The sequence below is a fragment of the Halyomorpha halys genome, unplaced genomic scaffold (assembly GCF_000696795.3).
Source record: "Halyomorpha halys isolate HHAL.00 unplaced genomic scaffold, Hhal_1.1 Scaffold178.1, whole genome shotgun sequence".
Lineage (NCBI taxonomy): Eukaryota > Metazoa > Arthropoda > Insecta > Hemiptera > Pentatomidae > Halyomorpha > Halyomorpha halys.
In genome coordinates this window covers 1,244,988-1,261,667 of record NW_027105168.1, presented here as the reverse complement: position 1 = coordinate 1,261,667, position 16,680 = coordinate 1,244,988, and the positions used below count along the sequence as shown (strand labels likewise).

At 29.8% G+C, this 16,680-nt stretch overlaps 1 protein-coding gene across 10 annotated transcripts in view; it reads right to left on the bottom strand.

The window, feature by feature from the left end:
• The window catches only part of LOC106679133 (small conductance calcium-activated potassium channel), a gene marked incomplete at its 3' end in the record, with an annotated part of 993,499 nt that overhangs the window by 77,893 nt on the left and 898,926 nt on the right, over positions 1 to 16,680 (bottom strand). For all 10 annotated transcript variants that reach the window (XM_067049033.1, XM_067049025.1, XM_067049039.1 and 7 more), the window contains 1 exon segment: positions 419 to 514. In XM_067049033.1, coding sequence (XP_066905134.1) covers positions 419 to 514 — 96 coding nt within the window.

Genomic DNA, 16,680 nt, shown 5'->3' with positions numbered 1-16,680 from the left:
AATTTTTTTTTCTTTTTATTTGTTATTATTTCTGTTTTCATTAATTGAATATACTTTTCTCTCTACATATTATTTCTGTTTACTTTATTGATTTTAAATAATTTTTCACCATACCTTAGTTTACTTTTATTTTATGCTATGTATTCTCTTACTTTGATACAATTTTTAAATTGTATTTGTTTTAGCCCTGATGCAGCCCTTGAAAGTGGGGCTAAACTTTGACTCACAATAAATACTTTTATTTCTATTTCAGTTATTTTAATAGTACAAAAGAAAAATTTACCCTTTTATATACTAAACACGGTCAATAAATTATCTTCCAATTTTATTTTTTTTCTCAAAATAAAATATTTTGCATAACTATAATAAAAAATACAATATAACAAAAATTTATATTATAATATTTTTATTGACTCACCTGAACTTCGAGGGCGTGGTATGCAACGATAAGGCCGAGAAGTATCACAGTAGACACGGAGATGAGGGTTTTGAGCGCCGTTGAATAGAAAGAGGCCTGAAATAATAACAAAAATATAATTAATTATTAACTTTATTTTTTGGAGGCATTTATATATTATTTATTTGAGATGATGAAATAGTCCAATACAAAAACAATTTTTATAATTATGAGAGATAGTTGACCATGGATGACGTACGAGGAGAAGATTGTTGGGGGTGCGGTCAAAGTGAAACACAAATAAGTTGGTGTAACCTATTTAATTGTGCCAACGTTTCGGCTAGAGTTTCTAGCCTTCTTCAGGGCTGTTAGCTTGAAAATCAAACGCCTAGAAACTAGAAAATCTAGCCGAAACGTTGGCACAATTAAATAGGTTACACCAACTTATTGGTGTTTCACTTTGATCGCACCCCCAACCATCTTCTCGTAAAAAACAATTTTATCATGTCCATCTTACATCTGGTGTTGATTTTTATTTATTCCACGTGAGTAATTATTGAAATAAATTTTTTTTATATAGATTTTGTAGGAATTAAAACGATATTTTGAATTTTAAGCAACTTTCCCGCATTTTTTTTGTCAATGACATAAGCTAAGCATGGCCATCAATTTTTAAAATTTATTATTCGTTCTAAGAGAATACTACTTTTTTTAATTATAAAAGTATTGACTTCATCAGGGCTGCTGTGATGGATAAAGATGTACAGAATGGCCGAAGAAATTTTGAATTTTTAATAGAATATCATTTTTTGGTTCAAGTTATCATTCATACAGACGATGAGAAGCCGTCTATAGCTGAGGCGTAGGTTTTTAAGTCTTTTACATATTTCTACGGCGGTCCAACGAAATGGAATCACCATGGTTACAATAGAGTGGTACCCCGTAGATAACTTCCTCCAAATTAATGGGCAAATGAGCCAAAAATGAGCCATGAATCAGAGTTGAATTAATCTGATCTATGGGATGCTAATGAGAGTAACGTACCTATATAATAATAAATATAACGGAAACTGGCTAAAGTGGATCCCGTACATATAATTTTCAATGAGACACTCAGAGGTGGACGTTCTAGGTTTTTTATTTATTTATTTTTTTTTTTTACTGTCGATAATACAAACAAGGGAGCTCAGGCCGAGATAGGCAATAAATAAACTAGCCTAAAAAAGAAATGGGGGGTGCAGATGTTCATAAACCCCGATTGGACAATAAATCTCCAAGACAAACGCCACCCCTCTTTATCCCCCTCTCTTCCGTCTCTCCTCCATCGACAAATACGTCAATGATGGAGGGACAAGAGTAAACGCTTGGACAAAATCTATGACCGCGTTGACCAACGCTCTTCTTCACTAATCTTCAACATCTTTTTTTTTCCTTATTACTTTTTATCTTATAAATATTCTTCCACCAATGAGTATACAAAATGTATAAGTAATAATTGTAAATATATTATACATTCACGGTATCTAGTTGAATAATTTGAGCAAAATACAAAATTCGGTTTGAGCCATTCACTCAATCGTTACATTCCTACAAAGGAACAGATTATAATAAATACCGAAACCATTATTTATTTATTTTTTATGACCCACTTCTTGGTTATTCGATTCGATGCAGATTTGGCCCAAAACAAATATGCGTCTTTTCATTCCAAACTCCTTACCCATCCTAACCAATTAGTTCTTAATCTCTCATCCTTAACAATCCCTGATAATCCTCCGAGGCGTCTGAAAAGAAGATGGCCACGGGACCTTCTAATTTAAATTAATGCTTAAGTACCATCAATGGGTGGTTCCTTCTCAATATTTTCAAGTGTAAATGAAACATTCCACATATCTACTTATTGTATTTATTATTTTGTACAGATGTAAATTACATTAAATAAAAACTAGCGCTTCATTCTAACGATATCTCGAAAGAATCCTTTAAATCGGAAAAAAATAGGTATACTAAAAAACGATGGTTAATACGAGATGTCACTAAAATGATGCTTCGATTTTTTTTGTTATTTCAAAAAATATTAAATATTCGATCGATCCTTAATATTATAAAGGTAGATATTTCATTTTAATATATTATTACAAGACTGCGTATTGTGAACCTCTCCAAAAAGTTTAAGCAGGATATTAGAAGTCCACTTTTCCCCCTCCCACTCCCTCTCTCTTCCTCCCTCTTTCCTTATACCTTAGGAATTTGAGCAAGTAAATTAAATTCTTGACATAGATTCCTTACGGATTGAAGTCTAAACGGTTTAATACTAAATATTCAGCGTTGTAGGTAACGCAAGGTGTTTACTGCCCGCCATAAATTCAACTATAATTTACGATTTGAAGTGAAGTAATAAAGGCAGAGGGTGGGAAGGCAATAAATCAAGTTGCAGGACCTCTCAACTTAGTATAGCGGACTTAGTTCTCTAGTAAGTCCCTCCTAATTGGCTATTATTGCTGCCCCTCTGGCGGAAAGGCAGTTAACTAAACTGGCTGCTTCTGTCCCCATCACCTAAGCATTGTAATCCACTTCTTGTTGGTGCAGGTCGTGGGGGTTCCTTCTACTAAACTCAGCTCTTTGATATATATTTCTTAAATTATTCGAAAACACTTTTAATCATTCATAGTACACCGCAGTTTCATCTACTTTAGATTTGGATTACTCATGACTATTCCGTGCACATGATGGGTACCTGAATAACTGACAGCCGAAATTTATGTGGAAAAGCGACAATAACAAAAAAAAACAAAAAACAAGACTATACAGAAAGCATCTACAGCTGGTGATACTTAATATTACAAAATGTAATATTTATTGTAATTTTTTTTCGGTTAGCTTTATAGACCTTGCAGATCTTGGGCCGCCCGAACCAGCCTGCTCAACACCTGCCTGTCTTGGGTTACTGTTTTTTAGTTTGAAAACATCTTTTCTGATTGTCTATCTAGCTGTCTATCCATCTGGTTTTTGGCCTCTCACCTGGTCTCTTGACAACTATACTGACGTTCAGTGTAAAGGTGTTCTGATGGATTGCTTCGAGTCACATGTCCTCCCCCTCTTAATCTTAATCTCCCAGCTTTTATATCATTATATGTTTACTGATCAGTCTCTGCAAGCAGTTCACTGTTAGTTCTTCTCCATGCGTTAAGGCTCTGATCGAATTGTATAACTCAGAAGAATATTCATTATATTAGGTCAAAAATATTTAACCTTGTTAGAAGGTTCTTGCCAGTGTGCCAAAGGAGCCGAAAAATATATATGATATAATTATTTTTTTCTCCTTAGCTCTGTATGTATTCAATGTTCATAATATGTCAATATATTTTTGTTTTGAGTATGTAGAATAAGAACAAATATTATTCTTTGTATTAAATGAATTTTAGAGTGTAAATGTATAAAAAAATCAAAAGCATTCAATTGTGTTTCGGAAATGAAAAAAAATGCAATACCCTCAAGATGATGGTCTACAAGAAACTTAAGAGAGGTTCAAGACTGCCTAAACTGCCTAAACGAAATCTTATATCTTGTATCTTTGTAAAAAAAAATTAATTCCACAGTTATAAAAAAAAATTGAGAAATTTTTCTCGATTGAAAACTTTCCTCCTATAAAATCATAAAATCGAAAAAAAATATTTATGTGGATCCGAAGATTGGAAATTCAGCTTTCTAATGGTTGTAGTTACGTTGGATTTCGATAAACTTGTGAGGAATTATGAATTTTGGACAACAGCATAAAAAAGATACCTCAAAAATCAAATATAAATTTTTTGATTGATGTAGTAATTACTATTCTCTAAAATGAACCTGACTTGATTTTTTTAGATATTTTATTTTATCTACTTTACAGGAAGCAGCTTTTTGGTTTTTGTATTTTTTATACACATAAACTCATTTAATACAATCAACAATATTTAGTTCTTACTCCACATAAATCAATTGGTATATAATAACCATTATACCAACTATATGTAAATATTATAAATACCAACTGCATATAACTGTATAGATACAGACCAAAAGCAAAATACAATAATATAAAAAAATATATAATGGTTTTTTTTTCTGGGCTCCCAAAATTTTTTGTCAACTTAGTATCAATAAAAAACGTTTCATGGAAATCTTTGATGCTACGTACGTAGCCTTCTCTTTTTAGTGGAATATTAAAGTAATTTAAAATATTATGGCTGGTCTGAAATTTAGGGGATTAGGTTTTTTTTATTTTTTTGCAAGTTACTTCAGTTTTCATTAGAAGAAGTCAAGTACCAAATATTTTAATAGTTAATAGTTTATATTAATCCATATTATATCACTAATAAAATTGTAAGATAGATAATTATTTTTAAAAAAATAAGTTGATGGTACTTTAAATGAAGTCATATACAAAATATTAATTGTTTAAAGCCCTCTAATAATATTTCCATTAGGGATAAGATCTGGTTGAAACTAAAAACCATTTAATGGTTAATTGATATAGTGAGTTTGATCAAAATAGTTGTTGTTTTTGTCAAAATCGAGAATTTTTTTTTTAAATATTTATTTATTGCTATTTACAACAGTACATTATAATACATTTAGTAAATCTGATCTAAGTCAAATTGGAGTGTTACAGGCGTGTAGAGGAACTACCCATTGGTAGCACTCTAATGAGATTTTACATTAGCTGGTCTCGTGGCCATCTTCTTTTCAGGCGCCTCGGAGGATTGTCAGGAATGAAAGAGGATGCAAGGTTAGAAACTAGGGGGTTTGAGTGCTTAAAGAGTTTATAATGGAAGGAGTGATATCTGGTTCGGGCTAGATCGGTTACATAGGGAACATTAAGGTCTTTATGTATGAATTTATTTTTGAGAATTTTGGATTTTCAGGATTGAATACGAGAGGAATTCGAAGGTTTAGTGGAGCCCCAAAGCTCCTTCATCCAAGTCATGTAGATCAGTCTTTTGTAATGTGTTGGAAGTTTAGACCGTTTGTCTAGTAGGTACTGTAATAGTCGAAATCGACGTGCAGTTTCCTGTGTGAGGATTCCAGGTTAATCGTTTGTCCAAATGTAGTCCAAGGTAGCGGATCTGTTCGATAGGGGTAAGAGTAACATTATCGAAGTATACTGTAGGGCAGTCAGTAGGTTTACGACGAAGGGTAAAGGTGATTTTATTTGTGACAAAGTAAGGAGCATTGAGGATTTTACGAAGGATTTTGAGAAAAAATAAATGCTAAAAAATGGATTATATAAAATTGAAGTTTTAGTCAGTCAATTTTATCGAAAAACATACTGTGTCATCCCAGGCATACACATTCTCTTAAAATATATAATTTAGGTTTCGTACGATTTTCCGTTTTTGAGCTGGAGTATATGGAGTAGGTAGTGTGAAAGTAAAAAAAAAAAAGTCAAACTCGATCAACAACCCAGCTCACATTATCTTATTAATGAAAAGAAAAACCTTCATTCATTAAATGTAATATGGTAGGCAAAAATTATGAGTAAAATTAAATTTATATGGCTGAAAAAGGGACCTTTGTTAAGTTGTTCAAGATGCCATTAGAGAAACTAATTAATTAATAATCAAATACTACTTCTAATTTGTGGTTGTGACATCAAATACCTTCCCTTAACCCCTACGAACCACAATTTAATGCTCACCACAGACGCAGAGCTGACCGGGTTCAATATAGTCTAGGCTAGAAACTTAGGCCCAAGAGATTTGTTACCGTGAGGGAACAAAGCTATCTATCCCAACTGCTTACCCTCCTTGTTATTAATGAAGCCCATCAATTAAAGTGTCCACTCCTCAGATAAACCCTCAACTATTCCCAATATCCTTCCAATACCCAAAGTAGTTAAGCCTCCTCTCTGGCTAACTAATATCTTAAAAGTCAATAATACAATAAATTTAAAATAAAATATTTTGATTAATTATTAATTCTATTCGATTTAACTGGAGCTATGGATTGACTGTTTTAGTGGTATTATTTTATAGTTTGAAAATAAATCGATTCCCAAGCGCACGATTTTAAAATCGTTTTTTTTTTAATTTTCAGCATCTGAGAAAACATAGTACGGGACTCCAATATGTTAGAAATCCAAAAAGTTAATATAAATTCATTTGCAAGAGCGTGATCATAAAATCGATTTTATTTTCATTCCCAGCATTACTGTTATCGTTTACATTTTTTTTTCGTTATTTTTTCTGTACATGAATGAAGAATACTTAGAACACAAATACTGTGCCAGTTTCCATTATTAATCTTCAATAAAAAGTTTGATAAACGAATAAAATAATATTGTCAAAGTGCTTCTAGTGAAAGGCCGAACCTGGGGAAGAGGGAGCAAGGTCGTTCAGGTTGTGACATTTCAGCATACAGGGGAAATGAAACAAAAATTTTAACAAATTTATATATAATTATAGCAATATTAGATATTATAACTATTTACTTGAATAAAATTAAGTTCTAATTAAATTAATAATTGGTTTTAACTTTTTAACTGTCTCCTGCTGGGTTCGCCCATTCTTCTAGTACGCATGTCTGTTAGTTCAAAAACTCAATTTTCTCTTTCCGAATTTTTCTTTTACTATCCTTGATTTTACTGAACATAGATGGATGGGGCACAATGGTCAATTTTTCTAATTTGATTGAGTGAAATTTTCACGTGGTGTAGGACATAAACTTTGAATTTCTGGATCTATTTTATGGTTTTACTGCTGGAAACTGCTTTCAGTTCATTAAAAATATATATATACATAAATAAATAAATAAACCACTTGAAAATTATATTTTATTTACCTTAACTACTTATAACATTTTTTGAAAATTTAAATTAACATTTTATAGTACATAATTATAATTTGACTCATTCTGATATTAACTAAACATAAATGTACCCATTGATTTTTTTTATTTTGTCAAAATGGGGGAGAAGATTTTATGACCTACTTCACGATTTAAGTTACATCTCATTACGCACAAAATAAATAAAATAAATAAACCTCAATTTAAATTAAATAAATAATTAATTAAATTAAATTTAAAATATTTAAGATTCTCCATAGTTTGTGCCAGTCATATGGGTGTTTAGTAATGTAGGAAAGACTTTAATATATGTTTAAGAATTTGATAGCTTATAAGAAATGTTGCATCATATATCATGTAGAGCAGTGGAGTGAATGCTAACCCTTGAGGTACTCCTACTAAGGCTGATTTAGTTTTCAGATGGTGGAGAAAATAAGAATGAAAATAGATTTATCTTGAGGTCAGGCAGCAAATAATTCCTATTTTTTAACTTTATATAATTATATTAGTGATTTTATTATTATTAAGTTAAATTTATTGGTACATTCATCACTTGGCGTTCCAGTCACTGGATCGGATCGCCCTAGCGGTTAATGGGGTCCTAGGTTATGGAAGATATATTCTGATAATTAGTGAGGGTAAGTAGAATGTAACCAGAAGTAATTAATCAAGATTTTCCGCATAGGCCTCTCTGGGGTCTATTACCTACTTGTTGCACATTCACTGCTGGTGTCAAATTATTACTGTTTTGGACTAATTCGCTAAATCAGTTTCAAAAATAATGAAGAAAAAATTTCGAACAGTGAAAAAAAAATTCCTATGTGCTAAAATTAAAAATATTAATTGTTGTTAGCAGTTTAGAAACATTTTCAGAAATAGATTTAACTGAGTAACCCACTTTATAAGTTTAGATGGACTTCGGAGAAATATTGAACCCACAGGGTTGACTCAAGGCTAAAGTAATAGAATAAATAATGATCTGTCAAAGCAGGATTCGAACTCAGGTTTTTGGAGTATTGCCTTAACACTGAGATATTCCACTACTATACCAGAGAATATTAAGTAAATAAGCAAAATAATGTTAAAATAGTTATTTATTTATATACCCTTTCATGGAGAAAGTTTGTATTCCTGCGTTATACGAATTATATTTGTATATATGTTTATAAATTATAATTAGGTTTTTTAAAATTAATTGAATTGTCTTCCCTCTCGGTATGTTAATTAAATCTGAGCTTCGATCTTTTCTGTTATAGTTAGTAACGAATTTACATTTTGTGGGAAGATAGTTCGGGTGGCTGCCAATAAGGTATCAAAATAGTAAAACAAGATTATTTATTGTTAAACGACTTTTCGCATCAATTTACTGGGCTTCGTCAGGGCTGTCAGATTGAAATTGGTTAAATAGAATGTTAACTGAGTTGACTCATCCAATAATATTGAGGCAATAATAATAATAATAATAATAATAATAATAATAATAATAATAATAATAATAATAATAATAATAATAATGAAGGCCTAACGAACCCGAAGGTTCGATGCCGATACCACCAAACGCTCTCTGCATACATCCTTCCAGTGATGCCCCTCCAAACCTAATTCCACTAAATCAGTTTTAACGCAATTCTCCCATCTACGTTTCGGTCTACCCCTCAGACGTTTATCCGTCGGTTCAGTGTTTATTAACATTTTAGGAATCCACTCGTTACTAAGCTCTACAACCTTGCACGCCAATCTTATACACCGGAATGCTATAACTTAAATTATATTTACCGGGTGTAAGTCTCTTAATTCAGCGTTGTGTAATCTTCTAAATTCGTTAATTCATCCTTTTACAGTTCGAATATTTTTCGCAATTATTTTCGAAAGCCATAAGACGCTGTTCATCCCTTAGTGTAAGAGGCCACGTCTTACATCCCTAAAGAACAGTGGGAAGGATAATAGTTTTGTAAATTCTATTTTTTAAGTTTTTTCGAGCTAAGCAGTTTCGAAATATTGAGGCAGTAAACAAAAATAATGTTTAAAATACTTATTTATTTGCCTTTTTTGTAATTAATATTTAGAAATGAAACTCATTGATTATATGCAATTATACTGTTTATTAAAAAAATATATTGATTTATAGAAGAAGAAGAGACAATATCCCTGAAACGTTCTAGAAGATAAAATATGGATTTAGAGTCATTGTGTGATTTTTTACCTTGAGGCAATATATGAACGTTTAAAATAATTATGAAAGCGTAAATGTCAGATGATGAAACAAATTAATATTTAGTACTACTGTTAATATTTACGACAGTATGAATAAAATATCAACTAAAATATATTTTACTTATGTTCTTATTCTTCAGTTGTAAATAAATTTTTATTCAAATACAGAGAACATGTATAGCCCCTTTAGGAAAGACTCGAGATCCCAGTTTTCCCTAATCCGTTTTGTAGTTTTCTTTCAGAAGAGACCTGCCTCCCCAATTTCCAACCCCTTTTTCCCTTCATTTTTCCAACCCCTCTTCCTCTCCCCGTACCTCATTTTTATAATATAATCTAATGATGCCGGAGAAGAGACTCGGAGGAGGGAGTAATTGAAGAATTGGGTGGATGGAGAGGGCAGGGCTGGGTTCTTTGTCTACTATCTCTACTCCAGGTTCCTTGTGTTTCCTTCCAATCAACTTCCCAGGGGTCTTCCGGATTAGTTGTCATTCTCTAATTACTCTTACTGTTACAAAATGGAGGCCAATTTTATCCCTGAAGATAATCTACAACTAACTTATCACATGAAATCTCCATAGTTCATTTTGTATACACTGTCGGCCATCTTTAGGGCAAGCATTACTCTGATTCAGACCATTATTACAGTTACAGTGGTTCATCATGAAGTTGAAATTAGGTTTCCTTTTTTGAAATTTCAAGGTAATTTTAACTGTAAATAGAACTATTTTGCTCGAAACTGATTGTAAATGATAAAGAAGTTTCCAAGCGGACAAGAATCAATTTAAAGAGTTTATTGACAAGCCTAATAAAAAAAAATATTATGGATTATTAAACTTTTAATCAAAATGAGGTATACATAACTTTCCAAATCAAATATTTTTTTATCATAAATATTTAAATAATTTATTAATGTTACCTAAAATTGAGCAATTCAATTTCATGATGAAGCACTAGTAAATTTTTTTATAAATCCAGTTCACTATTTTTAATTATTGTTATGTCGTCACGAAGAAGAGATGGATTAATTTAAATTATTGGCTTTAAATAAAAAATAAAATTATTTATTAATATATATAAGTTAGAAATTATTCGAAAGCTTGATAGTTTTGTCATTATAACTGTAATTTTTATTATAAGATTATAGGTTTATTATTTACATATTTTTACACATAAGAAAATATTGCAAATCATTTGAGTAAATTTTTTTCGTCACTTTACTATGCCATAAAATAAGGTGAGATTGTGCCACTTCTCGAGGTGATATCTTATACTACTTATTTATTTACTAACCAAAAAATAACTTTATTTAACAAAAACTAAAATTATTTTAGCAATTGTATTGAAACAGTGATATTTCTCTCAATGCAATTCAGACTGAAACTAGCTACAGTTTAACCAACGATGTACAGGATTACACTTTAATCATTTGAGTGGATAATAATTTCTCATGATGAACTAGAAAAACAAAGTAACGAAATTAAAAAACATTCGAAAGCAACAGGCTTTGTCAATTAAGAGATGAGATTTCATTGGTTATGATTTGTCTCTTGGCAAGACTGGTAATTTTTTTAATTGGTCTCGACTCCATTACTCCATGTTGGTAACTGACTTGATATAGCCCCTCTTACTTGGTCACGGGCCAACTCCAGTCCAAGGGGAGTCGTCGGGGTTGGGCAGGCTTTTCGATATAATAGGAGTCGACTGGTCCTGTTGCACCCTTGGCAGGGTTTCCTGCTTTTATCTTATGAAGCCATTTATTTATCTCCGCGAATTCTATTGGAGTAATATATTCGAGGGGGGGGGCATTAGGTTCTGATTCAACTGAAAATTATATTATCTTCCAAGCTATAATTGAGAGTTTTATTTTATTTAAAAAAAAAAGAAGGAAAATTTAGAGAGTAGATATTTTAATTTAAGTAGAGGCGCGTGTTTATAGTTCTATTCAATTTTGTCATTGCCTAAGGCAATAAAAAGCTGTAATTAACTAACAATTAATCTACATTATGAATAACTGAGGTCAAATGAAACAAATTAGAACAATAATTACAGATATAAATAATTTAAAAAACAGTATTAGAGTGCGACCAATGGGTAATTTCTTTACATGCCTGTAACACATTTGCTAGATGTATTTTTACATATAGAAATTTTATTTATATTTATATTATTTATTATTATTATTATTTTTTGGTATGAATGTGTTCAATTACTACTATTACTCATTACCCAAGATTGTGACAGACTGTAATATTTACCGATAAATAAAGTAATTATGAATAAAAAATAAAGTAGTTGCCTTTACCGTAAAAAAAAATTCAACATTCTTAGTTTGCAGTAGTAATTTTTGGCGGTTTCTTATACTTACCAACCTTTTAGAAAGTGTACCTCATATACTATCAGGTTAACGGAAATACGTTTAGTCAGAAATTGTAAAAAAATTTGTCAATTATATAATGTAAGGAGTAGTATTCATCAAAAAATCGCTACTTTATAGTAAATAAAAAAACCCCCAAAAAAAACCGAATAATTCGCATTGTTTTTAGTTTCTATCCATAAATTTATTAATGTTATACAATTTGAGACCACACATGACTGTAGAACCAAGCTAGCTGTTTGTTTCTTTTCAGCAGACACCTCAATTACAAATAAATAATTTTGTAACCCTATTTTTGTAAATTAAATTTGAGAGGGGGGGGCAAACGTCAGTGTCTCCACTTTTGGCAAGTTATTATGAAAAAAATTCAATATACAATTTCAAATTTCAATAAAATTATTCCCTGTATTATTACGACATTTATTTGATTTTTAATAGAGTCAATACGGTTTTATTGAATTTCTGAAGGAGTTTTCATATTTTTCCATCACACTTTTTTTGGTTTCAATCTAAACTTTATTGGAAGAAATTTGACTGTTCTAATATTAAGTCTGTACCACTACAACCCATGAAGAGTCTGGCGTGAAGTAATTAGCAAAGTACTGTTTTTAGACTAACGATTGTGCAAGGAAGTAATTTGGTCAGAATCACGCTCGCCCGCAAGATTTTCACCCAATTAAGGGCACCCATTTTATGAGGTCGGGTGGACACGGCTGCAGTGAAACAGAAAATAATAATCTGCCACACCTTGAACCCAGATCTAGGGAATTAGTAGCAAAGTGCCTTACCAATGAGCTACCTATTACCACACCGTTTTAATATTATTTACACTAAATAATTTTATTTTTTGTAAAGAAAATTATGAAACCCCTCCTTCGTGGCTTACAGATATGATAAAAATTATAAAAATTAAATTGGGTATATGAAAATGTCTTAAAAGTGCTTTATGAAGAACTTTAATCGCTTAATTTTTGGTATCGTTCATAAATCATTTAAATGTTTATGATAAAAAGAAAAAATATATATGAGCTGGTAAATTATTTGTATAGAATGTCGGTCAAAAGTTTAAGAATCCCTCATTTTTTTTTTTTTTTTTTTTTTGAGAAAATTCAGTATATTTTAGAATAAATAAAGTAGCAATAATAATATCAATAATCCCCCTCAATTTATTTCTATTTATAGATCAAATAAATAATTTTAATTATCTTTATTTCCAGATATTATTTTTAATAAAAATTCTACGTTTTTTGTATTTGTTTTTTCTATATGTACAAGATATGTAGATTTGCTTGAATTGTTGTCAGGCACATTTTATTAATTTTCGTAAAAGAATAAAAATGAGTATATTTTTTGTTGTCACTGAATTATTTATGAAAAAAAAAGGCGCCCGAAACAGTTTTAAACAATATATAATACATTACAGAATATACTTAACTCTCTCTGGTTGAGAGCACACCCTAAGCGTAGTCCTCTGGGAATCCGCTGTTCCTCGGACCCTCCAGGTTTTCGAGTGCCAATACTTGGCAATTGCCTCTTCACGAAGCGATCCGCCATAAATCTTCTAAGAAAATGAAATTTTTAGAAGATGGGTCGCTCCTCCAAATTGTATATTTTCATGTAGACCTTCACGCCGAAAGAATGTTAAAAGTGAAATCAACTGAGAATTATTGAACGGAAGGGAAGGTCATCGATGACGAGACGGAATCAATTGTTATTAGTATGAACCAATACAAAGTCGTCAATAATTGACTTTGTATTATTTCTGTCATATTTAATTAGTGGTTTCTTTAGATCTCTTAGAAACGTAACGTTCATTGATAGTGACATGGGTTACTATCTAGATGAGTACGTGTTTTCTTTCGAAAAGTTATTAAAAAAAAAACAAAATAAAAAAAATAAATAAAAATATGATTTCATTAAAGGACAACATTTTAAAAACATTGTCTTCCTGTACGAAAATATATAGTGGACTGAGGTAAATGTGTAAGCAATTAAAAAAATGGCATTATCTGAAACTATATTTTCTGAAGTGTTTTCAAATTTTAATAACTGGCATCCAAGACCATTGCGAAAACTTTGCAAGCTTATCATAACCTTGCTTGACTTGGTAGTAAGACTTGCATTTCCACATAGTGGGAAGAATTTTCATGTTTTGCATTGCACGGAAGCGTATGCAATATGAATGTTTCATAATAAACTAATACAAGGTAATGCAAATGATTTTTATTTCCATCATTGTTTTAAAATTTATTTTTTATTTTCATTTCTTATTGGTACATAAATGTCATGCTTGACAAACATGTATAATCAATAATTTTGCATAAGAATCGTGCTTGCACAATTCATATTATCATACAACAGTTCAAGACCGCAAGTGGAGAAATGTGAAATATGCATACTTTTCGACCTTGTTGACAGAATTCGGAAATTGTGTGCAAACAAATGTTTTTTAACATAATTTTGTCATTTCAAAAATAGTTTTTTTTTTTTTTTTTCAAGTTTTAGAGTTATTATAATTTTTATATTATTTGAATAGCGTCATATTTCGTATCAATTTCAGTGTCGAAATATATGAGATAAACATTTGAAATAACTTTTGAAACGACTAACGTTTTATAAATTTAAATAAATTATAATTATGATTGGTTCCGATGGATAGAAATGAAGATATGTTTTGTTAAAAAAAAAATTAATACCTAAATCTTTGTTTTAAGAAAAATAGAAAAAAGATCGAATGGAGTTTTAAAGTAAAAAAAATATATTTACAGGAGTTTTATGTTTTTTATACCAATACCAACAACTAGATAAGAAATCTACCTAAAATAGCCACATGATTAACAATTCGTCTACATGTAAAAAAGATATTCGAAAATGGTAGATAGATTTTAAAAAAAGTATATTTGATACCTGAATGATATTTTTATGTTGTACCTAATTTTTATTTTTATTACATATATGTTGAAGATGATTTATTTTGTTTATCGTTTAACTTACCAGTTTATTTATTTTAGTTTTAACTTATTTATTTATTTAATATGTGCATATGGTAGGTTTAAATACTTACAGACTTATAATTTTTTACTCTTGAGTAAATATCAAGGAAGATTTTAATTATTACAATAAAATTTTTTAAAAAATTTTAATTTAAATAAGGGGGAAGTCAGAAAACATCGTTTTTATCTAATGGCTCCTATCAAATTCCACGGAAACATTCTTAAACGGAACAAGATAATCAAAGATAATTAGAAATCTGATACTTTTTTTGTTCCGTAGAGTAAAAAGGAGGAAAATATCTCGGCCCATTTATCAGGGCCTGAACCTGAAAGAAAATGGTTCAGGTGAAACAGTGGTTAATGAGAACATTGGTTAACGGGATGATCAGCCTGACTGACGCACAATGTAATACTCTATTCAATTTATTTATTCCTTTTCTATTCACTGAGACTGCTATTCACTTATTCACTTGATTTATCACTCTATCTCTCTGTAGCATCAATTCCATTTTATTTTCCCGAGTTACTGGCAGTCAGTTAGGTGTAGCTATTTGTGATAAAATGAGATGAATCAGATCAGAAAAAAAGATGGGAAATTAAATTGGATTTAATACTGAATAGTTTTATTATTACAACTATAATTTTTATAATGGAATCGCTAGTTTATTATTTAAAAAAATATTGAAAGAGTATTTGAATAGAATTTTTTCGTTGCATTAGTATGGCATAAAATGAGACGAGATTGTTCCACTTTTTGAGGCACTTTCTTATAATATTTATTTACTAACCAACATATTCGGATTAATTTAATACATAAAAATATGTACAAGTTTCAATATTCCATTTCCGATAAAAAAATTTAAGTATTTGGGATTCGAGCTTGTAACTTTTTTTCTCTTATACAAATTAAATAAATTCAATTTTGGCAAAATCTAACACTAGTCACTTTGAAACAAGAACTTTCCTTTTTTTATAATAAAAAAATTTGATTTATCAAGAATTTCGAAGGTGCTATATATATGATATTTTATGATTGGGCTGCTCTCGGATAATAAGTTGCCTATGTAACATTTTTATATTAATTTCAACATATAATAATAAATACATTTTAAGAATAGGAGAAAACGTGAGAAATGTCAAAAATAAATAATATAAACATGTGATTTAAGAAAAAAATGACTATTAAATAAATAGTTCAAAAAGATTTGATTTAAAAAAACAACAAAAGAAGGGAAAAAACAACTTTAATAACAAAAGATATGCGGAATTACCACTAATAATATATATATAAGTGTAAAGAAAACGAACTTTGTTTTTTTTTTTTTTTTAATAAAATTAATAAACATAAGAGAAAAAAACACTTAATTAAAAATTTTGGGTTGCCTCATACACAGCATACTTAGGACTAGTAAAGCACAGTTTTTTAAGTTCTAATAATATAAATAGTCGGAGCATAAAATTTAGTAAATTGCCTCATTATAAAAATTTTTCCATTATGCACTAAAGTTATACATGATTTTTTTTTCTTTTTATTATTATTTATTTTCTTTTTCCATTTTTTTATGTGTTCAATTTTTCTATTATTTCGATTCTAAAAATGTTTTTCTTTTTTTTCCAACAAGAATAAACGGAATTTAAATCAAAAGTATAAAAATTATATTAATATTCCAAATATAGTAAATATATATATTCATACATAAAACACAACATATTCGTCCACATTTACAATCTATTGATATTTTTAAAAAGCACTCTAACACATACATACAAAGATTATAATGATATAAATAAGTATATTAAGCTAAATATAATAAATACAAAATTAATAATTATAAAAATATACCAAATATAATAAAACGAATTGATAAATATAAAAA